General features: G+C 42.1%; 2 protein-coding genes across 4 annotated transcripts; one reads left to right on the plus strand and one right to left on the minus strand.

Annotated features, from left to right (window-relative positions):
* Positions 1–1,658: 1,658 nt before the first annotated feature.
* ttc17 (tetratricopeptide repeat domain 17) lies at positions 1,659–16,947 on the minus strand. 2 transcript variants are annotated; one of them, XM_034573316.1, is made up of 25 exons: positions 16,725–16,947; positions 16,008–16,097; positions 15,005–15,174; positions 14,766–14,877; positions 13,052–13,183; positions 12,677–12,786; positions 12,379–12,526; positions 11,426–11,565; positions 10,834–10,994; positions 10,281–10,393; positions 10,013–10,165; positions 9,530–9,645; positions 9,053–9,209; positions 8,645–8,716; positions 8,212–8,436; positions 7,066–7,285; positions 5,162–5,275; positions 4,521–4,816; positions 4,264–4,417; positions 4,048–4,168; positions 3,596–3,755; positions 3,376–3,459; positions 3,109–3,228; positions 2,839–2,982; positions 1,659–2,684 (listed from the first exon to the last, which is right to left on the minus strand). In XM_034573316.1, the coding sequence occupies exons 1-25, from the start codon at positions 16,893–16,895 to the stop codon at positions 2,553–2,555; spliced, it is 3,615 nt and encodes a 1,204-aa protein (XP_034429207.1). In that variant the 5' UTR covers positions 16,896–16,947; the 3' UTR covers positions 1,659–2,552. The 2 variants fall into 2 exon arrangements, with proteins under 2 accessions (XP_034429207.1, XP_034429216.1); XM_034573325.1 differs by having other exon boundaries at positions 9,530–9,636; positions 16,725–16,942.
* On the plus strand, positions 16,143–23,009 carry traf6 (TNF receptor-associated factor 6). Of its 2 annotated transcripts, none has more exons than XM_034573340.1 (8): positions 16,143–16,271; positions 18,749–19,074; positions 19,322–19,472; positions 19,839–19,997; positions 20,127–20,198; positions 20,518–20,595; positions 20,711–21,058; positions 21,310–23,009. In XM_034573340.1, the coding sequence occupies exons 2-8, from the start codon at positions 18,749–18,751 to the stop codon at positions 21,913–21,915; spliced, it is 1,740 nt and encodes a 579-aa protein (XP_034429231.1). In that variant the 5' UTR covers positions 16,143–16,271; the 3' UTR covers positions 21,916–23,009. The 2 variants fall into 2 exon arrangements, with proteins under 2 accessions (XP_034429231.1, XP_034429224.1); XM_034573333.1 differs by lacking the exon at positions 16,143–16,271 and adding an exon at positions 17,024–17,086.
* Positions 23,010–23,475: the final 466 nt, after the last annotated feature.

Here is a 23,475-nt window from a genome sequence, read left to right on the forward strand (position 1 = left end):
CACTTTTCAGGGATGTAGTTGTGAAAACGACTAAACATGTTTGCATGTGTTTCGTGTTCTTAAGGTGAGAAAACTAAAACATCGACAACTTCACCTTAAGATTGATGTGTTGTCATGTTTAACTCTTTGGGAAGCTCATCTGTGAGTTGAAGCAGATTTTGGACAAAAGGTTATTTCACATGTGAATATAGTTGAGAGTATATTTGGCAGAAGGTGAAAAGTTTTAATCGTTGCTTTAAAAAAATTGACTCTCTGGACTAAGGTGTAAAAATCCATGAGCATCTTGTTGTCGATACTGCTGCAGCATCACAGTTGCTGAATTGCTTCGGTCGTGTGCGCTCGTTGTCTGCAGGCTCCACCTCACTGCAGTCACACTCGATTCAAGCTGCAGTTTCTAAACTCGACTTTTAATACTTCACACAAACTCATGTGACAACGTACATCACTTCTTATGAAGTGTAGAATCCAAGGCTGTCATTTACAGTCTAAAAATCATTTATTACAGTGTGTAATTGACTGGAAAAGTAGAAGATCAATTAACTTGAATTATTTAGATTTCATATCTTCCAAGTGAAGCCAAAGCATCCTGATCTCCCCCTGGTGGCTGGCCGGAGTACAGGTCATAAACCCTGCCTCCTGCGAGACAGCAGAAAATAAAAGTATACATCAAATTCATTTTTCTCAAAGACGGCTCCTTTCTTTTGGGTCGTTATTATCACACTGATGTATGTTTACCTGATACGTCTGTTTGTATTTGTGTTAGTTATGTGATGCTTTAAAAACAGGGGCTGTATGACGCTCTTTAATCCTGGAAGAGATTAACAGAGTTTGTGTGAAACTGGATGAGCACAAATGTAATTTAACCAGCAGTAACCATTAACGTTTCTCGACTATTTTAAAAGGTTTCAACACATTAAACCAACAAGTTAAATTCAAAATAAGATGAATTTCAATTTACAAACCAGAATGTGACTGTTTTCCATATTCCACACAGTCGTTGAGGACGTACTTTAAATGAGCACATTGATCACACCAGTAAATAAAGATGGCAAAATCAAATCCCTCATTGAACGTTGAAATACTTTAGTGTAGAACACAGGCATCTTATGGGGATATTGTAAAGATCTAAGTCGTAATAATGTCATTTCTTTATCCTGGATTTAAATCATCATAAGTACAAAATAAAAAATCTGTCAACATTATTCAATCTCTTCCTGAAACTGAATTCTCTCCCTTCTATTTAAAAGTCTTGAGCTAAAGTAAGACAAGTATGTTAATATCTACATGGTTGGATGTAAATATGGCTCAGTCAGAACAGCTGGTTTCACTCTATGCAGATTTATTTTTGTATTTCCATCACAAAAGTGTCTTTTAAGCAAATAGAATTTATTTTGGACGCTCATACACAGAAGGAGTTTGTAGGAACTGATACAAGAAGTGTTTCTTAAAAAGTTGGACAGTGCCACCATTGGGTCGGTTTTATAATCTCTACTAAATTAAAAATACTGCAGTTGTGTTTGTTTCTATGAAGTTTTCAATCATGGATTCATGTAGTGTGGATGTAAAATATAGATTCACAGTTTAATTTAAAGTTCAACAAATCTAAAACACAGTTTTTTTTTTTATTCCTCAAGAGACAAAGAACCGACACGGAGAAATAAACTGATGAAATCCACACGTTGCCTTTAATACTGTACATTTAATACAGATTCCACTTTAGGTTTTTTTTTTTTAATAGCTGGTCAATGGCAAATCCTTTTCCTGCCGGATGATTTCCATAAGTTAAGAAGCACATGTAATAGCATATTTCATTTTCTTCTTCCTTCTGTATTTAAATTAGCTTGGAGCAAAAATCAGTTTGTAGGTCCCATATAAATAGGAATGATATAGAAAAAAGTGCAAAAAAAGGAGAATTCCCATCCATGTTATGAGGCAGAAGTAACGAGGGTTATTCAATTCGTCTCATTTAACCTCCGAGTTGAGGAGCACATTCTTTACCCTCTCAGCAAAAGATTCAAGCGAATACTGTTTATCATTTTCCATAATAAAAAAAAAATCCCAATTTAAACATTATAAATTAAAATGACATGTCCAGGATGTAGTATGTTTGCTCCTTGAGAACAAAAAAACAATATTTCCCTTTGTTTCAGATGCTAAAATGTCTTCGAGAAGACGACAGTGAGATTTAATCTTCAAATTAGAACAGATTGAGCTCAAATTATTGCAGAATTAACTGTAAATTTGGAGCCTTGAAGGAGTTTGAGTCTTAACTTGATTTGAGAACAAGAACTATTTGAAATATGTTGAGGGTAAAATTATCTACAGTTATTCTGTGACATTTCAGACCTACTTCTTTCTGAGGATAGATCTCAAAGAGAAGAAGCCATATATGTCTGGATATGAATCTTGAAACCTCACCTTTAACCACATTTAAGTTTCTTACATTTTTATTAGAGTAAGTTATCTGTGGTCTTCAGATAAGTGTGTGTGTGTGTGTTCTGTATCTGGTAGTGTATGAGCGCAGGGTACTGGTATCAGACTGGAATCGGGGTTTAGGGCTGACGTCGTTCCCTCTTGGTGAGCAGGTAACACTGGATGGTTCTAAGTCGATCTTTGGCGGGGGCGAACTCCGGCTGCAGCTTCAGAGTGGACTCGTACCAGCGCATGGCTTTCTCAAACTCCTCCTGCGGTGAGGAAACACAACCACGTCATCAAGACGACCCGGGACTACTGCTTGATCAATGCTTTGACTTTCTGCTGTAGCACAGGGTTAACGTCACTACAAGCAAACTAATAAGGGACCAAATAATAACAGAAAAAGTGGATCAGAGCCCTTACCATCGCTATATAGACGTTGGCGAGGGTGAAGTGGTTCACAACAAAGTGTGGGGCGATTTCTACGGCCATACGGGCGACCGTCAGGGCGTCGTCCCACAGCCGAGCGTTCTGGAAGATGTTGGCCAAGCTGATGAGGGGCACATCCTTGTTTGGAATTCAGGAGGAAAGAAGAGAGAATACAAATTATCTTTCATGTTTAAAACAACACTTTATTCCGTGTGAGTACTATGTAGGTTGTAAGTGTTTTGTAAAAGCTGATGTGTAACTTGCCTTCATGTGATGGGGGGCGTAGTGGAGAGCCTGACGTAGACAGTCGATAGCTCTCTTGCCTTGACCTTTCACCCTCCAGTACAGAGCAGCCATGCTGGATAAAACCCATGATGTCTGGTTCTGCAGTTTCAGGGATTACAGGTACAATTTAAAGTCACATACTGCTAATTTAATAACATTTAATGAACATTCTTTGCTGTTGTACAAACATAAAAGGATTTTAAAGTAGATGTTTCTAGCAAACTGGATCTGCCAGAGAGGCCTCACCTTCTCCAGCACTTTAGCGATACGTGTTCCCACCTGCTCAAAGGACTGAGGGGAGAACTTATCTTTGCCGAGGTTCTGCAGGACCTGTGGACGAGGACAAGAAGACACGGGTGAGACTCAGGAGTGGTGCAGCACTGATTATTTTCTGTGGAATCCAGTTGAAGCTCTCTTTTCCTCCTGTACATTGTTAGTTCACATTATGGCGTCTGCCTCACTATACCTCACGCAGTTGACTTTCTCCGGTGTAGTGTATGGCGGCTCGATTGGCCACCCCCACCAGGTGGTCGAGGGTGTGCATGCTGGCGGCGAGGTTGGCGTTGCATAAAGGTTCAGCTGCTGGCTCCTGGAGCGGAGTGGCGAAGTCTATGTGTTCTGTGATGCTGAAAAGAAATAAAGATAAATAAAAATTTGTATATATTAAATAGGGACAGTGGGGAGAGACAGGAAAGAGAGAGAGAGAGAGAGAATGAGGGGGGATGACATGCAGTTAAAAGTCGGGCAGGGAGTTGAACTAGGGACCCACTGCTCAAGGGAGGGAGGTTTAGTTGTGATATGCAAGACTGCCTAAGAGAAATCAAATATGTGTGGATATTTCTACGGAATCTCATCTACTATGGTCAATATTTCAGCATCTACTTAATTCAAAGTGATAATGAGAAACAAGGGTCTTACTCAATGTTCTTGGCGGAAACAGCCAACCAGGTGCTAGCTACAGTGGTGAGGTCTACCCTGCGTGTCCGCTGGCACTCCTCTGGTCCCGGCCAGCCAAGACTTGTGTAGTCCCTCCATCGACCTGCACAACACACAAAACCACAAAGGCTTCTCTCTTTAGTGTGAAGTCCAGCCCCTTGATGCTTGATGTGTATAAAATGGAGGCGTATGCGGCACCTGAAGGGCCGGGCGATGGTATAGTTGGCCCGCTGATCTCCAGGACAGAGTGTCCTCCAGGCAGAGACTCCATGTTCTGGCTGTCATCAGAGCCGGAAACACCCTCTGTCCCATCAACCTTAGCCTTCCTGACCCGCTTCACCTGGAAGGTGATCTGAGGAACAAACAACAAAACAATCAGCTATACACACTTCAATCAGTCACACTCATATCTACAGGGAGTCTGGTGATAATGAGTCAAACTCCACCACACTCACCCACTCTGCTCCCTCGTCGTCTTCACAGTTCCCAAAGCAGGGCCCACCTCCGGCACGGGTACCCATGACACGGTCATTCTTTAGCACCCGGATACCTCGCAGGTCTCCTCGTTTGCCTCCGACATCCAGCGCTCCCTCAAACGCTCCCATCAGGTCCTCCTTCAGCTGCCACTCCTCCTCGCCTTCCACTGCGCCGCCTCCAAACGGGGTCGCCATTTTATTCGCTCCTGGGACAGAAGGAGAAGTCCGGAGCTGTCCAGCTGTTTCACCTGAGCCATTACTGTCCAGGATAACCTCTGGAGGGGTCGTATGAAAGAAGGGAATTTAGTTAGAGTGGTGTCGAGCTACAGGGAAATTCATCAAACTGAGCAGGACAGAAACTTTGTTTTTCAGGGCAGCAAATTAAGTCAAAAAAAAAAAACGTGGAAATAAACTAGATTAAACCTCAGGATGCAGAGTTGCCCAAATATGAAATTGGCATCATGTATGTCAGTGGTGTGAAATCTATGCAGGGAAACGCAAATTTGTGCCACATGGGGAAATAAAGATCCACTTCTTAACGACTTCATTGGACCAAACACTCTTTACAGCTGCAAACTTTTCTTGCATGTTTGATATTATCATCATCATCATATTCTTACTCTCAAAGAGTAAGGAGTCCTCCATTGCAGAAATGGCCGGAGCGTCCTGCTTCTCTTCCTCCCATTCCTCCAGCTGTATCCCAAGTTCCTCCTCAACCATGCAGGCAGCGCCCTCTGGAGCAACACAAGTCGGAAAGGAAACACTATTACTCCAAATCTCTCCATGACAGTAGAGATCGCATATTACACAAAAACAGACAATTGTGTGAAAAACACAAATGTTAAATTTATTCCCGAACACTTTTCTGTGCATTCATAGATATTATAGTGATGCACATAAGTACATTTGTAAATCTGGAACAAAGTTAATATTCTGAGACTCCCACTCATGTGTGTTGAATTATGTAACAAGTCATGTTACAACAGAGAAGTTACTGAGGCAGTTTGGAAATTTACTTTTAAGCTTCTTTGTCTCTACATTGCTGATTTCATTCACGGCCTAAAATCATTCTGGAAAACAAGTTTTTAAACTTCTCAACATGAGAGTTGTGAGGAAAACACTAGATCTCCGCGCTTCATTAGTAGCCACAAAAAGAGTTGTATGTACAGTATTTATTATTTATTATATTATTTATGAAGATGTTCTTATGCCGGGTTGAGTGCAGCTTTTGTTCAAGTGTTGATTCTTTTGGATAATAAAAATGATGGTAACATGCTCTGCCATGGATTACACCTCGTGACACTGCAGCATTGTAAGAATGGTCTTATTGTAGCAGCTGTAAACGGCTCGTTGTTGCATTGATAGGCTTTTGAAATTGTTTGTTAGCTGGTCCACAATATTTGTTTACTGTTATTGTGCCGAGCTGTGGAGTTCTTGTGGATTACTGCTTTTTATTGGCCTGTCTCATAATGTTGGCTCTTCCTATGTGTTCATTTTAAAGGATCGAGGAAACACAAGAAGCCACAAGGAGCCAGTTCTCAGGTATAGTTGTTTACGTCAAACCAAGATTAAGATCTATGTTTGATATTTTGTTTTTTTTCCCACAACCAGCAATACTGCTAAAAGGATCAAACATGTGGGAGGACCTGCAGCCACTATACAAATTTGGGCGTGGGTGTGTGTTTTATGATCGCTTTTGTGACCTCATGTACCCGGCGTGCTTTGTGGGAGCAATATTTAGCTTTGGAGAATAAAATATAGACCCTTCTATATTTGGCATCAGCTATTTTCTGCAGCTTAAATTATTGAGTGGCAAAATTTCTCCACTTCAAAGCACTTTTCTCTTCACTCCCACTGATATGAATAAAGAAGCAGATGCAGCCTCTGTTCACATCAGAACATACTACTTGTTTCTCGCAGCTTCGAGGGACAACATAGTTCTGAGTGTTGGGCCCAGAGCGAGTGCGTTTGGAGTCCATGGCTAATTTTCAGTTCGATCTACCAAACTGGAAGAGTTAGACCCAATGGATATCTTTAAATATTTCAATATTCAGAACACACAACATCTTTTATGTGTCCTGTGAGCAATGTAGGTCAGTGATTTGTTTCCAGGATGTGTAAATCTTTCTAATGCAAAGGTATTTATGGAAAGACAAGAGTAACAAACAATGTTCACTCATTAGACTATATATACACAGTATATACAAATATATCGACCTTGAATCAAAAATAAGTATTGTTTTACATACTATATACAAATAAATGCAAATATTTTCTGCAGTATCTATTCCTTAAAATTATGTATTTATATCGGTAAACATAGGTACTGCAGTAGCTTCTATGAAAGGTTCATAATGACTTAATTGATCAGACTCGAGGTCTTACCATGCAAAGCTCTCTTTAAAAACTCCCCAGTACACAAAAATCAAGGAATGCACCTTTAAAAGTATTCAATCTAGAAAAAAAACAACCCTTAAATGTAAGAGATTTGGAAAAGTGTCCTGTGTGTGTGTGAGTTACTCACGTGGGCAGGACTGCCGGTGTGAGAGATTGTAAAGGAAGGGGTAAAACTGCAGACAGCGCAGCAGCGGTAGGCTGGTGCGACACTGCTCACAGCCAGCTAAGGATGAGAAGGAAGAGGAGGAGGAAAGGGCCGTCACCAGAGTGTGGCGGAACAAGGCCAGAGCACCTGTCACATTGCCCTGGGCCAAGTGCACGCTCACCAGGCTGAGCAGAGTGTGAGGCTGAGGAAAACAAAACAAAAAAGGAACATTAGCTGATGGGAAACACACACGAAAACTGACACTTTGTGAACAGACATATGGCCAAAACAAGAGATCTGCATATTTTCCAAAAACTGCAAGAAAGTTTTAAGTTTATGGAGATTGAGTTAGGTTGAGTCGTATAAATGACTCTTCAGTTCTTACATGTATTCTCCACCTGTGGTTAGTGGATGTTATATTTACATCCTCCATGTATACACATATGGCCACGTCATTAGCTTCTACCTCTAAGAGGGCATGTTTTCTGAAAGGCTTGATTTAACAAGGTTTTGGAAATGTTCCTTATCTATTTCAGTCCATGCTGACTCAACACCTCTTCCTCAGGTACTCTGTAGGGTTGTGAACAATCTGCGGTCCACTAAAGCAGTAAATTCATTTTCTTGAAATCACCATGAGATGATGAGTGCTTTTTTGACACAATATAACTTCATCCTGGACAATTTGAATTGACAAAGAATGTGTGGCCAATACAAGAAGTCGGCAACATTCCTGCATGACACAGCATTCAATTGAATCTTTTGTTCCGTATAGTATAGCTGGTAGTGACTGTGGGCAAAGACACACGTCAAACACAGGCCAGAGTATCTTTGCATAACCATGCACAGTGAAACAAAAAGCTCAATATTCAGATTTCTGTTTCAATATAATTCTGATGAGTAAAAAAATCTGTTTATAGGTGCACATACAGCAAGATCATGACGAGTCTGATAACTACTATGATCATGTTGGGATTTTATCAATACTGGTACACGACTGTGACATGATATTGTTGTTTACCACAAAGAGCAGCTCACGTGTGAGTAAAGTGTAAAGTGCAGGTAATACAGTATATGTGAGCAACTCCAAGACGGTAAAACCCAGCAGGTTATTTCCCAGTGTGCATTTACCTCTGATTGATTAAGTGCCAATGCTTGCTCCAGTAGTGTTTGTGCGTGGGTGGTCAAGCCGTGGTGTAGCAGCAGGTTAGCAGCGTTGGTGAGGGGCAAGTGGCGGTGGGAAGGCGGAGCTGAGCTCAAGACTTGGCGCAGGCACTGGAGGGCTCGGCTGCCATTGCCTTTAGCCCGCCAGAAAAGAGCTGCCTCATTGTGGACCTGCCAGCGGGGTATAGTGGCCTATACATATACAAACAAACTTCTGTTAGCGACTGAAGCTGGTTTGAACTGGGAGCAGAGTGGTTGGAGTGATTCACGATTGAGTTAGTAATAAAGTGTAAAGTCCCATTCAATAGTTGTGCTACTTTCTTCGGATTCAGACTCTTGAGTTATTTTACTTTGTGGCGAGATTAACATTATTGTGCTACGAGAACAGAGGATCTCTCACCTGCTTCATTACTTCAGCTACTTTGGAGCCAATCTGCTCCAGTGTCCATCCTCCACTGCGTAACTGCAGAATCTGTAAACACACACACAGGGTTCCTACACATTTCCAACTTCAAAATAACATACTTTTGCAGACTTATGTTTAATAATAACTTTATCTTTATACACTTTGGCTGCTTGCTCCAAACACCAAGAAAAAACACAGCTTGTATTATCAACATATTTATAGAAATTCTGAATTATATATTTTAGAAAATGTAAAAGGGGAAACACATATCTTTCCAAACTAATCCACACCAGTAAATTACACAGAGATACAAAGTAAAGGAATAATAAAACTTTGTGCACATGGTGTGCATCTATCTCACTCATTTTCCTATTCAAACCACACACACACCCAGACAGATACCTGGGAGGCAAAGGGATCTGGCAGCTCCTTCTCTTCTAGCGGCCAGTCTAGTGAGGCTGGCAGGAGGGCGGGATATGGTTGAGGGATGGGACCACAGTCCGGCAGAGCTACAGTCTGAGGAGGACTGCTCTTCCCGTAGAGAAGTGATGCCACTGGGCTGAATATGCACAATTAAACATAGTAAGTTTTGACACAAACTTGCCATTTGCTCATTTATCCTTTGCTTTGATAGGTGCTTCTATTTTATGACTGGCTCTGTGCATATCTGGCATCAAAATGCATTTTGGGTGATCCAAACAGAAGTGGACAGTTCTTAACACACATATCTGTCAATACATTCCCCTAAAATTCAACATAAGCACGACCTTTAACACCAGGTATTAACAGGGCCTCTGAGGAACTTCAAACGTAAGTGGAATGAAGCTATGCTCCTACATGTTACTCACAAAATATCCAAATTCGGCAATGTGCACTGACCTGAGGGCCTGAGTTTCAGGTGGAAGGGAAAAGGTCGGGAGCAGGTGAGCGGGGGGAACACTTGGGTACTCATGAGCACAGTCAGTCCTCTGAGGCCACAACATCCTCTGAATGTCCTAAGGCAAATACAGTTTAGCAATTCTTGCTGTCCATGGTCTATTTTCAGCATTATCAAGAGTACACAAAAAGAGCAAACCACACAAAAATTTAAGAAATACCAATTATTCTGCAGGGACTTGTGTTTGTCTTATTGCAATTTCAACCCATCTAATGTTTGCAAAGGCTTTCACTTTTTCTATAAACTTTTTTTTGACTCCCCTCACATTTATCTGCAAGACTAAATGTGATGGCACAGCTACTTAAGAGTCAAATTACCTTTTTTGAACAATATGGGCTCTGAATTTTGTTGAGTGTTCATTTGCATTGCATTGTTATCATTGATATGATGGTGGACTCTGCATTTGCATGCAGCTCTCATCTTACCTGTGTGTAATCCTGACGGCTGCCCCACAGGGCAGCGGCAGGATCTTGGTCTCCGGAGACAGAGGGATGAAGCTGCGGACTGGCTGCTGTCTGATTTGAGTTCCGCTCTGACACGAGCGCGACGCTGGATGCCACTGACACCTCCTCTCCAAACTGAGAACAAAGAGCGAAAACAGGAGAAGCTTAGTTTTTCTTTTAATTGCTTCCATTTATAAATATCCACTGAAAGCTAATTACTGTCGTCGTTTTTCATATTTGACAGACTCACCTGGACATAGTGGACGTTTTCAAACAGATCCCCCCGGTGATAGCGCACAGGCAGGTCAAAGGGACAGTAGAGGCTGCGCTGCTGCTGACCCAGCTGACACATCTGATGGTTCCCTAGAGCACATGACACACAATACTCAGGTGCTGTTTCATGCTTCACAATCAAAAGGAGGATGTGTATGAACTGATGAGCATGACGATTAGAGCTACGGTAAAGTGACAACACATCTTTTCAAGTAAAATTATGCTTCTCTTTTCCATAAAATCACATTTATCTTGAGTCATTACCTTTCTTAAAACCGATATTTATCTTTTTTTTCCTCACTTTTTTTATAATTATTTATAAATGCAATTTTGTTTAGAAAAGAAAATGCTAAATCACACCCAGCAAAAGCCAACATGTTCTTTCTTGTTCAACTAACTTTTCTTCGTCTATTGGAATTTAATATATTGAAAATATAAAATACTATATCCGGAAAAAAAAAGTACACTTCTTGTACACCTGCTCTCAGCTCTATCATGCCCTGGTGTCATTGCCGTGTGTGGCACAATACCAAGTTGGGCTTCCTTGGCCATCTGGGTCTCGTGGATAATGTTGCGCAGGATCTGCTCTTCCTGCAGCAGCTTGTGTTTGTCCAGTGCCTCCTGCTGGCGAAGGTAGTGGTCGTGCTGCTTCTGGTACTCCTTCAGCTCATTCAGCGTTCGCTGCAGGGACCTATAAATATAGGAAAATGAGGACAGGAAATACAGGGCTGTTGGCAGAAATACAATGCAGGGTATCTGCAAATAGATCCACTGCATTCATGAACAGAACACTGACTCTCTGCCAGCTCTGGGTGCTTTCCTTTTTCTTACACACCGACTACTCCAAATTGTGAAAAAAAGAGAAATCACAAACTGAAACTCTGAGATTGTTCTTGCAAGCCACTGTCGGTTCAAATCCTCATTGTTCAATCAGAAATAAAGAGGACAGCGTCAGGTACTTAAACCTGCTCACAAACTTACAAGCTCAATTGTAGAGAACTATTAAACAGAAGTAAATATTTAAATGTTGAAGAGTGAAAAGAAAGACAAAAGAATGTAGGATTAGAAGGATTAAACACTATACTTGTAAGCTGATCGTTTATCGTTTCAGTGCTTGTCTACCTGTGCTGGGCTTCCAGTCGCTGCTCCAGCTTCTGCTGACAGAGCACAGCATGCTTCCTTCTCAGGGCCTGCTCGAAGCCCGGGTGGGCCTGCAGTGCCTGCTCGTAACACAGCACTGAGTGGTTGTATTCCCCGAGCATCTGGTTGGACAGCAGTGGAAGAGGAGTCATGGATATGGCAGAGGTCAAACACAGATTTGTTTGATTCAATCAATGTGTCATAAAACAACTAAACTGAGCAAATATTATGAACAGTGAGTATGAAACACGCTATGGGAATATAGATACAAGTTTTGTAAAATGCTGGTGATTTAGTCCTTTTAGAAATATGTTATTTTAAGTCTTTGCAGGCAATACACTGTATTGTCAGAACACAGTGAGAACAAAAATAGCTGACAGCTAAATTTTGGTTTGTGTGTTTTAGCGATAGTGAGCAAAAATCATTATCATTGTGTACATTAGGTACACATCCATTTTCTGTGGGCTCCAGTCTCACTAGTTAGAATGAAAACTCAGCTTCCTGTTATTTAGTTTCAGGACACACTTTGTTGAATAAAAAAAAAGTTTTAAACTAAGTTTTTAGGCCTGGGCCACACCACCTACCTCACCTGTGCATGACGACTACATGATAGATGGATTGTTAATGTGACTATCAAACATCTGTCTATATTTGCTGAGAAGTGTCACTCATGTAAAACCAGCATGAAGTGCAAGACTCTAGACTCGAGCCAATCCTTAGTCACACATCTCGTACAGACTGAATGAAAACCAAGATGTTCTGTGACCATAACGCACAGGTGAGGTGGGCGGTGTGGCCTGGGCCTTAGACTAGTTCAACAAATTCAGAAAACAAAAGTGATAGTATGCTGTAAACCATTTGATTAACCAGTTGGTACATGTGGGGTTTAAATACAAAAGCCTCTGGAGCAGTTGAATGCAGTCCCTTTGACTTACAGCATAAATGTTGCCCAAGGTGTAGTGGCTGGTGAAGAGGTCTGATGTGAGATCGAGGGCAGCATGGGCGAGAATAGCAGCATCTGCTGAGAAATGGGCACGGTGCAGGATGTTGGCCATGTTGACCAAGGCTACATCCTTGTGCTGCCTACAAGTACAACACACACACACACACACACACACACACACACACACACACACACACACAGAATATGAGAATGTGGACACCTGTGAGCAGCCTCATACAACACTGCACAGTTTACCAATGCAGTGGATTTTAGGAACAGCGTTAAAGTACCTGGGGGAGAAATGCAGAGCACGCACCACACAGTCCACTGCTCTCTGAGGCTCGTTCTTCATACGCCAGTAAAATGACGCCATGTTGTATAAAACCCAGGATGAGGAATTCTAGAAAACACAGGCAATGAACACAAGCACACAAACAGTTAATTTAAAACTTCTTCAAAAGGACTAACTCCTAACTTTTAGGCCTTGTACTTGGGACTTTTTGCTTCACCGATGTGGTAATAATGTGTTGCAAGGGTACAAACGCACATGCAGTCACAGACAGTTGCTAATATTTCCTCCTCTGGCTACAGAATTGAGTATGTACTATTTTTCCCCACAAAGAAGATGTTGCTTTGTGAGGTAAAGCTGTACTGGCAGACCTTACCCTCAGTAAACCTTGGTGGATGCGGTGGCCCACCTCATCCACACTGCGGCCCAGCTTATGAGACAGTGCAATAAAAATGGGGTCCTCCTTCGAAAGTAGTGGGGAGGTCAAGTTTGCTCTTTCCTGCACACCCTGGAACAGATAAATATAAACAATCACTTACTTTTAACATGTGATCAGTAGGGTTGCAAAGGGGCGGAAAATTTCCAGAAACTTTCCGGAAACTTTCCGGAAACTTTCCATGGGAAGTTAAGCATAAAAAAAAAAAATGTAGGTATTTTACAACTAGATAAACAGCATATCAACTTTCCAAGAACACACTTGAAATGTATCTACAAATGAAGATGATGGTTCTAAAGATAATGGTTTTAGAAAACAAAATAAGAAGAGGAGGAGCTGATGAGAGGTCTCAACTCAGAACTAACTGATGATGATAGTGCAGACAGGGAGACAGTTTGAGCCAGTGAAGAAGAAAAAGTACTAATGCAGTACTGAAGTGGTTGTGGCACAACGGGAATGTTATGCTGTGTGTGTATATTCTAGGCAATGAGGTTTGACCATTGTTGGCAACTCTAAACATGTTTGTCCTGGATCAACAGTAACTTTGTAGATGTACAACCACAGTAAGAAACAGAAAACCTGCAGAAACAGAAGCTTCATATGAATCACAGGGCCCCTACCCACTTACTTTCAGTGGTTAGATTAGAGTACGGCAAATGAAACAGTCATCAGGTTCAACACTGCCAATAACACAGTGAAAGAGAAACTCTGCTGCACAAGTTTCAAATCCAACATCACACAGGTTAAGAAAAACTGGCAGAAAGTAAATCCAACTTATGCCAACAACATGTTTCATACTTGGTTTATAGATGTGATATCAAACAACGTACAAACCCATCCTTAACACCATAGTGAAAAAGGGTGTGAACAAATCATGTGTTTGGTACAAAGGTTGCCAGTGATAGTGCCAACAGTGGAAAGTTAGTCTGGAGCTCTGCTCTGAGCTGTAACAAAGGGAGGGTTGAAATGTTTTTTTTTTTTTTAAGTACTGGATGACTGTGCTCTAATCTATTGACATGCAGCTGCCTCCACTCTCGCTCTTTAGATTGAATTTCACGTTACGATCTTAGCGTCAATACTAAAACAATCAACACTGCATTTTGTTTGATAAAGTTGGCTGAGCCTTCTTGACTTAGGAACTTAATTAGCATCACTATTTATATATTTGCCATAAAATATCTACCTAATATCTCATATTCTGTGCTCTGGTCCAAGTTTCACTAACCAGAAAGAACTGATGTTGAACTGAAATATGAAAAATCACTTGTATGCATACTTCATCCCAAATCTGCCAATGACTACTTCAACTGCGAGCCCATATTCTGGTTGTATTTCATTATCCTCTGTTTGTGTCTGTTCTTATACCCCTTAAACAATCTTGCATTGAAACTGTAAACAAAGTGTTGCGGTGAAAAAAGCATGTTTAACCAAACTAAGAGTAAATTACATTCCCAATTGGATGTTTGCATGAGAAAAACCTGAGCAAAATCCTATTTAACCTTCCACTGGAGATGTAACAGCATCTCAGGTGCTTCCCCCGCTTAAAAAAAAAAACAGAGGAGTACTTTGGCATATTAGTTCTAACAAAAATTCACTGTGTGATGCTTATGTGAGTCAGTTCTATCTTATATTGACAAGTTTGACCTCCACTCACCCTGAGATGCTGGAAAGCATGGATACTATAAGGTAGTTCAAACACTTTTGCGCAGTCAGGCTTTTCTAGATCTGGAGGCAGAGCTGACCGCGGATCCACATAGTCTTCAGGACTGCAGGGACGAGAGAATTGTTTACAGATGACAAGATCATTAAAAACACTAGACATTCAATAGCTCCACATCACAAAAACACTGTAGAGGTGAGAATAATAATGTTGCTTTATTGAGAGGAACATACCTGATGTCTTTGCTCTCCAATGAGATATAAGTTCCATCGTACAGGTCCAGGTCTCCCAGGGGAACCTTAGCCATGACGCAGTCAGCATCTTCTTTGTAGTGTCTCTGCTCCAGCCCTGTGTCTCTGTCCTCATTCTCCTCAATGTGAATTTTCTGTGCCACAAGCTGCTTCTGCTCCGCAATAAATCAAGGATGAACAATCAGTGTGTGGACAAGAAATGGGCAGTTGACAGAAAATGTAAAAGGCAAATCTCTAGAGTTGGTGAGGTCGACCTGAACAACCAGACAGAAACTACACATCCTTGCACATGACACAGACAAACACTATGTTCATACTGCAAGGCTTAGTGCTCAATTCTATTTTGATTCTACATCTGATTCTTTTATGTAGCAGGTCACATTATCTTTTAAAATGGGGCCTGGATCAGACTACAATGTGAACTGGTCATGGCCCTGATGTGACCCACATGCGCAGAAGAATAACAAGACATCCCACGCAGCACGCTGTGTACAGAAGTAAACAAAGAGAAAGAGAAAGAAGAAGAAGAAGTCGGAGATAATCCTGAAGGCCACAGATGTGAGTGTTTACGGTTACATTTTTCTCTTGATATGAATAAAAACACGGACCGGTTACGATACGATACAACCCCTCAGGTTTGGCCTGTACAGACGTTGAGGTCTAAAACCTCACTGTCCCTCGACTGACTACCTCTGCTGCAGCCGTCTCCCACGTTTGTTTTTTCGCTGAACGACTCCCACCGTTGATGTAGGGCGACGTAAAAGTTGCACAGAATTTGGAAACGGTTCACATGGCTGTTTAAAAAAAAAAACAAAAAAATTGGGTTCTGTATCTGATTTTTAAAAAACAAATATGAAAGATCTGATTTGAAAAGATTACTTTCCATGTGAATTGTGCTGTTCACACCTTCATGAAACCAAGAGAGCTGGGTCACATGGGGGGGGGGGGGGGGGGGGGGGAGATAGTCAAAGTGAAACCAACAAACCTCCAGCTTCTTGAGGTAGTTCACACGAGTCTCCTGCCTCATGAAGATCACAACGTCATGTGGATGCTTCAGATTCAAAGGCGAGTCAACCTGAAACCAAGAAAAAAAAAAAACACAAATTCAGTTAGGCACCGACATCCTGGCGATGACCCGAGTCCGAAACAGATCCCAGGCCAGTGGAGGAGCCGAACGACGTGACTGTTTATCCAAGTGCTGCTGCTGCTGCTGAACACAGGTTAGAAAAACCCCGTCTCTGACTTGCAGGTGAGCGAACTCAGCTGATCCACGACCTGTCACATCGGCGCTGTCACTTGTCTGCACCTCTGACATGAAGGAGGCAGCTTTACTGACAGCTGATGCCGACTGACATCAACGCAATCTGGGATATACTTTATGATAATGTATCGTCAGCGGACTTTGACATGGGCCCTGGGATGTCCTGGTCATCTTGACCTCAAACACCATGAACGTCCGATTTGAGGTGATTTAGGCGAATTTCCCACGTACTCTTGAAATAACACTGACGCCATTAGAAGCCTATCGCTGACTTTAAATACAACAATTCAATAAAATAAATAGCAAATGAGATAAAAACCAAAGCTCGTTGTATTGATGCTAACAAAACAGTTAGCCACACAGGCTAGCCTCCGCCTAACGTAAGCGCTAGCAGGGGAGGGGAGGGGGGGGGCAGTGAGCTAAGCTAGCTAAGCTGTTTACCTGCTGTTGGATCTTCCCGTCCTCCGTGACGACCCAGTGCGTCGTGGCTCCGCCGGAGTCCACTACCAGCAGGCAGAGGAGGACGAGGAGCCTCCCCCGGCACGACGCTCTCCTCGGACAGCTGTCGCGACGGGGCGAAGACTCGGGACAGATTTTCCCGAGGTCCGCCATCTTTCTGTCTTCGGTGGCCCTTCTTGTAAGCGCCGGCCCTCCCGGACGCACGGGGGCGCTGCTCGGGAGAGAGAACGAGTCAACTTGCAAGTTTCCTCGATGACGTTAGGGGGGGGGAGAGAAAGAAGAAGAAAAAAAAACAGGAAATTCAGCTGAAAACGAAAAGTCAGAGGAGTTTCCTGACGTCAAAGGTGCGTTTGTTTCTAAGAATATTGATTTGGATCGTTGCCCTTTTGTTAGTTTCAATCCTGTCGCTCGTGTTTGTTTGTGTTTTGTCTGTCGGAGTGTTTCCTTTAACCTCGTATTTCACCAGTGAAGTTACAGTTCCGCATCCTGGGGCATGGCTGCTCATCAAGTGACCACCTTCACTGACACCGTCGCTCCTCTGTCTGGGGGGTTTTAAAATCTGAAATCACTGGAGAACAGAGTTAAACGCAGATTAAATGTACTTTGTTGTCTCCATGGGGGAAACGTGTCTTGTGCCAAAGTGCTACAGCAGCTGCAGAACAGAAAACAGTACAGATATGTCCTATAACGTGTAAGACCCAGAATAATAATCAATCAATCACATTTGATTTGTATAGCCCATATTTACAAATCCCAATTTGTCTCGTAGGGACTTAACAAGGTGTGACATCATCTGTTCTTAACCCTGAACAAGAGTTTTAAAAAAAAAGACCTATTTGACAGGGGGAAATGACATAGAGACCTCAGAGAGCCACGTGAGGGATCCTGTCCCAGCATCAGCAAAATAACTGTATTTAACACATTTAATCCAATAAACTGTTTTTAAGTATTTAAACATAAGAGTTATTGTCAGTAATGGTAGAATAATGTGAGTTGGTGCATTGCGTGTCAAGCAGTCCTGTTGCAATCATAGTCACTGATCATCCAATAATAATGCAGAATAAAAGTGGGTTGAATATTGCACCTGCCCTTAAAAACACTTAAAATGATAAAACACTAAAAGGATGTAATGCATAAAAGATGATAAACTAAAACTGGCATTAAAATCTGAAACCCAGAGAGTAAAATGTGTCAGGCAAAGTGCAAAAGGTTCTAAAGATACATGGCCGAATCAACATGTTTCCATATCGAGTAGTGTGATGGACGTTGGGATGAACGAGAGCTTGAGGTGGTTGGTTTTACACTTATAGGCTCTGTTACGTCTGCCTGAAGGTAAACTGTCAAATTCAGAGAACATAATGTGTGAGGGGTCATTGAGGATCCTGTGTGCTAGTCTGACCACAGAACCTTTGTAGATGGTCTGAAGGGAAAGATAAGTGCTGCCTCCTCAGTTAAAGAAGCATATCTGTAGTTGTGTTGACATTACTTCATTTAATGAGTCACCATGTGCAGGGGAAGATTATTAAATTCAATTTCAAGGCTCAACAGTCACATGGCTTCTGCTGGCCTTGAAAAGTTATACAAAGCTTTCCTTCAAGGGCTTTATCTTCTCGATAAGGCCACTCTAAGGTATTACAAAGTTTACATATGTGAATGTCTGGTTCTCAATTCTGAGGAATCTTCCGTATTTATTTGTCTCATGTGATAGTACACTAAGTGTGTGGGGGGGGCTGGACAAAACAGTAAATAAATTAAAGTTTGATTAGCAAAATTTCAAGCAAACAAACATACTTTTTAGTTGCAGCTGTAAAGCATTCTCTTAGAAATGCTATTAGCACTATGGTGTAAATCTATGTACCATAACAGTATCAACATCATGTCAGAGAGTCATAGCACCGCTCGTGTTTCAGGGGTTAAGGAGTCTCTGGATTATGTGTTGTTACAGAACTTGGCTGCCCTACTTCAGTTATTGAAAAAAATGCACATTTTTGTTGCACTCTCCACAGATGGCTTGCTATGATGTCAACAAGGGGAGTCTGGAGGAGGATAGCTTCGATGGCGCTGTTGGTGGAGAGCTGTCTAGTTGTGCCTTGGCGATGCTGGAAAGAGAGCGAGAATCCCTTCTCAGCCCATCAGAGACGTCTGGCACCCTCATCCTCAGCAACTCCGCCAGTCTTCAGGCTGATGTGCCCCTCCAGGGCTACGACGTGGAGTTTGACCCGCCCCTGGAGAGTAAATATGAGTGTCCCATCTGCCTCATGGCTCTTAGGAATGCTGTTCAAACACCCTGCGGTCACCGTTTCTGCAAGAACTGCATTGAGAAATCCATTCGGTATGCTATTGTGATTCTTTCAAAATAAAACCGAAGACAGACCCAGAATTATGAGGCCTTTGTAAACACCAACTTCATGGATCACTCTTGAAGTTGTTAATTCTTTAGAGTAACAGACAATGTGTGAGAAAGTGATAAATGATAATACTTTCACTGACACTAGCTTTCCAACTCAAATATAAATCACTGTGCAGAACCTGATGCTCTCCCTGCTCAGCCTAAATGACTCCTCTTCTTGCTAAAACAGTGACACAGGACAGAGATGCCCCGTGGACAACGAAATGCTGACAGAAGATCAGCTGTTTCCTGATAACTTTGCCAAACGAGAGATTCTATCACTAACGGTTCGCTGTCCAAACTCCGGTTGTGATGATGAAATGGAGCTTCGACATTTGGAGGTGAGAATTTTACGGAGTGACAATCATCCGTATGGAAACTGTAGCTAAGAGGCCAGACGTTTATAATTATGCTGGTTATGAGAATAACAAATACAAAATGTCTGGACTTCACTGTAGATTTTAAAGGAGCTTGAAAGTGCAAATCTTATACTGTAGAACCACTGTATTTTAGTTAGAGTAACAACTGTGCACATGTTGAACTGCTGATAACTCCAGCAGAGCTAAAGAGACTGTCAGTGCAGGATCTTCATCTTTCTCTGGTGTAGACAACAAAAGTGTTATATATGAGCTGCTGCTGCCCCCCCCCCCCCCCCGGCTATAGAGTATTATTAACTGCATTGTTTCAATATATCGTTTTCTTTCCAGAATCATTTGGCGCAGTGTCAGTTTGCGACTGCGACTTGTCCACAGTGCCAGCAGTTTGTGAGAAAGAGCCACTTAGAGGAGCACACAACCGTTGAGTGCCAAAGGAGACCTGTGTCGTGCCCTGATTGTGTGGCATGCTTCGTCTATGAGGAGAGCGAGGTACTGTTCACTCACTTACTCAATTTCCCCTCCTGCTTCTTCTTCCCATTATAGTTCTCATAGCAGTAGTCGCATTGTGTATCTGAGGATTTCACATCTTACGTTATGTTTTTTTGTTGCTCCCATCAGCTTCACGAGCAGCAGTGTCCCTTTGCTAACGTGAACTGTCAGTACTGTGAGATGGATCTCATCAGGGACCAGGTGAGTGCAACAATGTCGGCCATGAAAAAAGGGATCTGGTTGATCAGTTCTAGTGAGAAGTAGTGAATTGTTTATCATTAGAACTTCTCTTTCATTTAAATGACAGGGAACCATTCTAAACACAATCACCGTGCACGTCACTGATGGCACTCAATGCTTCTGCAATACCAAGTGCAAACACTGATGTTTAAAGAGTTTTTGTGTTAGAGTTTTGTAGGAAATTACTACACAGTAATAACCGATATCCTGAACTACATCTACAAAACCTGAGTTCAATAAATAAACTTGTGAATCTAATCTGACGATGTTCTGTTTGCAGATTGAATCTCATTGTGACACAGATTGCCCAAAGGCACCCATCACCTGTAACTTTAGCACCTTTGGATGTAAGGAAAGGGTAGGTGATCAAATTCTAAGTTTCTTGTTTTACAAATCTCCTACACACGAGAAATTGTTGAGAAGTCAGTCGCTGCAAACTAGATGTCACAAAGAAAATCTGTTTGCCTCTGCAGATGCAGCGCCATGACCTGGCTCAGCACATGCAGGAGTTCACGCAGATGCACATGCGGTACATGGCTGAGTTCCTGCGTGGCCTGAGCCTCAATGGCAGCACGCCCAAATCCCTGTGGGCGAATGGACCTTCTGTTTCTTCCGAAGATCAAGGAGCTGCAGCATCGCTATCTTCCTCTGGTGGGCTCAGAGGAGCTGCAGGCGGCAGCGGTGGTGGCGGTGGCGGTGGCGCCGCCAGCTGTGCTTCGGCTCAGCCTAATGAAGAGACGCAGCGGCTCAGAGAGATGGACGGACGATTGGTGAAGCAGGATCATCGGCTACGTGAGCTCTCCATCTTAAAGGAAACACAGGTAGGAGACGTTCGAGTGTATCTGATTTGTCCCTTTTGGGGAGACGTAAAACTTGACTTATATAACAAAGCTCTATTTATTTATTCAAACGTGATGCTTCAGCCATGATGGACCTTCAAATAAAGCTGTATTTAGTCACATTTTCTTTCCCTATTTATTGGCCACGTCTTTTTGAAACTTTTTAGATCTTGTGATTTTGAATCGTCTTCAAGCCTTTGTTCTTTAAAACTCTTGTTCTGTCTCTTTCACAGGCAGGTCAGCTTGCAGAGCTCCGGAGTAGGGTGTCAATGCTGGAGGACACGGTGAAGGAGCTGGAGGCCCAGCAGTGCCGCGGTATCTTCATCTGGCGCCTCAAAGGTTTCTCTGCCCACATGCGGAACCAAGAAGCTGGTCTCGCGGTGGTCGAGCACAGCCCTGGCTTCTACACGGGCTACCCAGGCTACAAGCTGTGCCTGCGTTTACACCTGCAGACGCCCAACGCCCTGCGCTGCTCCAACTACATCTCCCTCTTTGTCCACACCATGCAGGGAGCTTTTGACGGGGAGCTGACCTGGCCGTTCCAAGGCACCATCCGGCTCGCCATCCTCGACCAGGGCCCTGAGGGTCAGCACCACGTGGAGGTGATGGAAACCAAACCAGACCTGCAGGCCTTTCAGAAGCCCACCATCCAGCGCAATCCCAAAGGATTTGGCTACGTTACCTTCATGCACCTGCATCAGCTGAAACAGAGAGCCTATGTCAAAGATGACACCTTACTTATCCGCTGCGATGTGACGTCGCGTTTTGACAATATGCCTAATCGTGAGGGACCAGCGGTGCAGCCTCGAGGGCCCGAGGCATCGGTTTCAAGGGACTAAAGTCAAACCCACATCTATGGGATTGTCATTATGCTGACAGATATATATAGATATATATAGATATATATGTTATATTAATAGATGAATACGATACATTCATTTATAGTTCACTTTTCAATATGTGTTCTCACCCACACATGGTACCAATTGTTTAAATAGTTCATGTTTAATCAGCTCCAGATCTCCAGTTAAAGATGTGTTCGTGCTGCCTGCAGAATGAGCGTTACTACAGACATGGCTCTCTGCTTGTGGTTGTTGGAGGTGGTACAAAATGTTTTCAAGATAAAGAGTTGAAGACCTCTGGTGTCTCTGTGGAGCAGTGTTTGGTCAAATAGATCACATTCTTTTTAACCTTATCCTCTTCTAGCCTCATCCACATGTATGTACAGAGAGTGCTGGTGAAAACGTGCTCACAATCTGAAAGCAAAAGCAAGTCTGGTCATGTCCTCTAAACAAAAGAAAGGCTATGTATGTCAGCTGCATGGTTTCATTTTCATTTTTATGTTGGATATGTGGTTGCGGTAACATTGTAAGTATCTTAGAAATATTCCGAGAGAGACTGAAGAGAAAGTGTAAAAGTTGGCGTATTTATGGATGTTTAAAGACAATGCAAGTTTCAGAATATTCACAACTCTGCTTTGTGAGGAAGGAAATTCATTTGTTGGACCTTAAAGACACACCAGTGTATTTTGATGTAAACATCTTGTCTTTAAGCTCCACAGGGTTCTTTAAAAGAAGGTCATTGTAAGGATTGGGAATGATCCGTTTTCAAATTCATGTGCTCTCCAAAAGCAAACTTTCATTCATAGATTTTCTTTTTTCACTCTTCTGACCTTATTGTGTCTCTTTGACGCACAAGTTTTGTCAACACGGAGCATTTTTCTGTTTCGTCAACACTGTATATTTTTGCTGAAAGCATGACAGCCGAGCAGAAGCTGCTCATTGTACTTTTTATTTGTGCCTTTCACTCGTAGCTCCTGCCAAATGTGACTTAGAAGAATATTTCGAGAGTAGATGTACATCACATACTCTGATATATTATGCTGCCTGTTAAGCTTTTACAGATGTAGATAAAACATGTTAGGCTTGCTTTATCATTGGTTTGACTGTGTAAACAATGGTTTTACTTAATATCTATAATTGAATGTTTGGGATCAAATGCTGCCTTAAATTAAAGCTAAGCTAACCTCAGTAGACCATACGACAATGACTTGTGTTACATTCTAACTACTATATAGATTTATTATATATAGATTACAACGTTTACATGAGTTGCTAATAGAATATTCCTTTCATATTCATATTTACATTACAGAGCATAGTCTGATGTCAGTGTTGTAAAATACTGTAAAAACGCCCCTAGGATGTTATAATGTTATTAAGACGTAAACATAGTGAGACTAAGGTCAGAAGACTTTACATGCCTTAATTTGATTATCCCTTATTCAGAGTATGACCTTAATTCAGGTTAAGGTCATCAGAAAATGCTGTTTACATGCCAGTGTCTTATTCAGAGTATGTCTTAATCATTTGGGTTAATATTGGATTATTGGTGTCCAT

The sequence above is a fragment of the Hippoglossus hippoglossus genome, chromosome 3, assembly GCF_009819705.1.
Source record: "Hippoglossus hippoglossus isolate fHipHip1 chromosome 3, fHipHip1.pri, whole genome shotgun sequence".
In the NCBI taxonomy this organism is placed as follows: domain Eukaryota; kingdom Metazoa; phylum Chordata; class Actinopteri; order Pleuronectiformes; family Pleuronectidae; genus Hippoglossus; species Hippoglossus hippoglossus.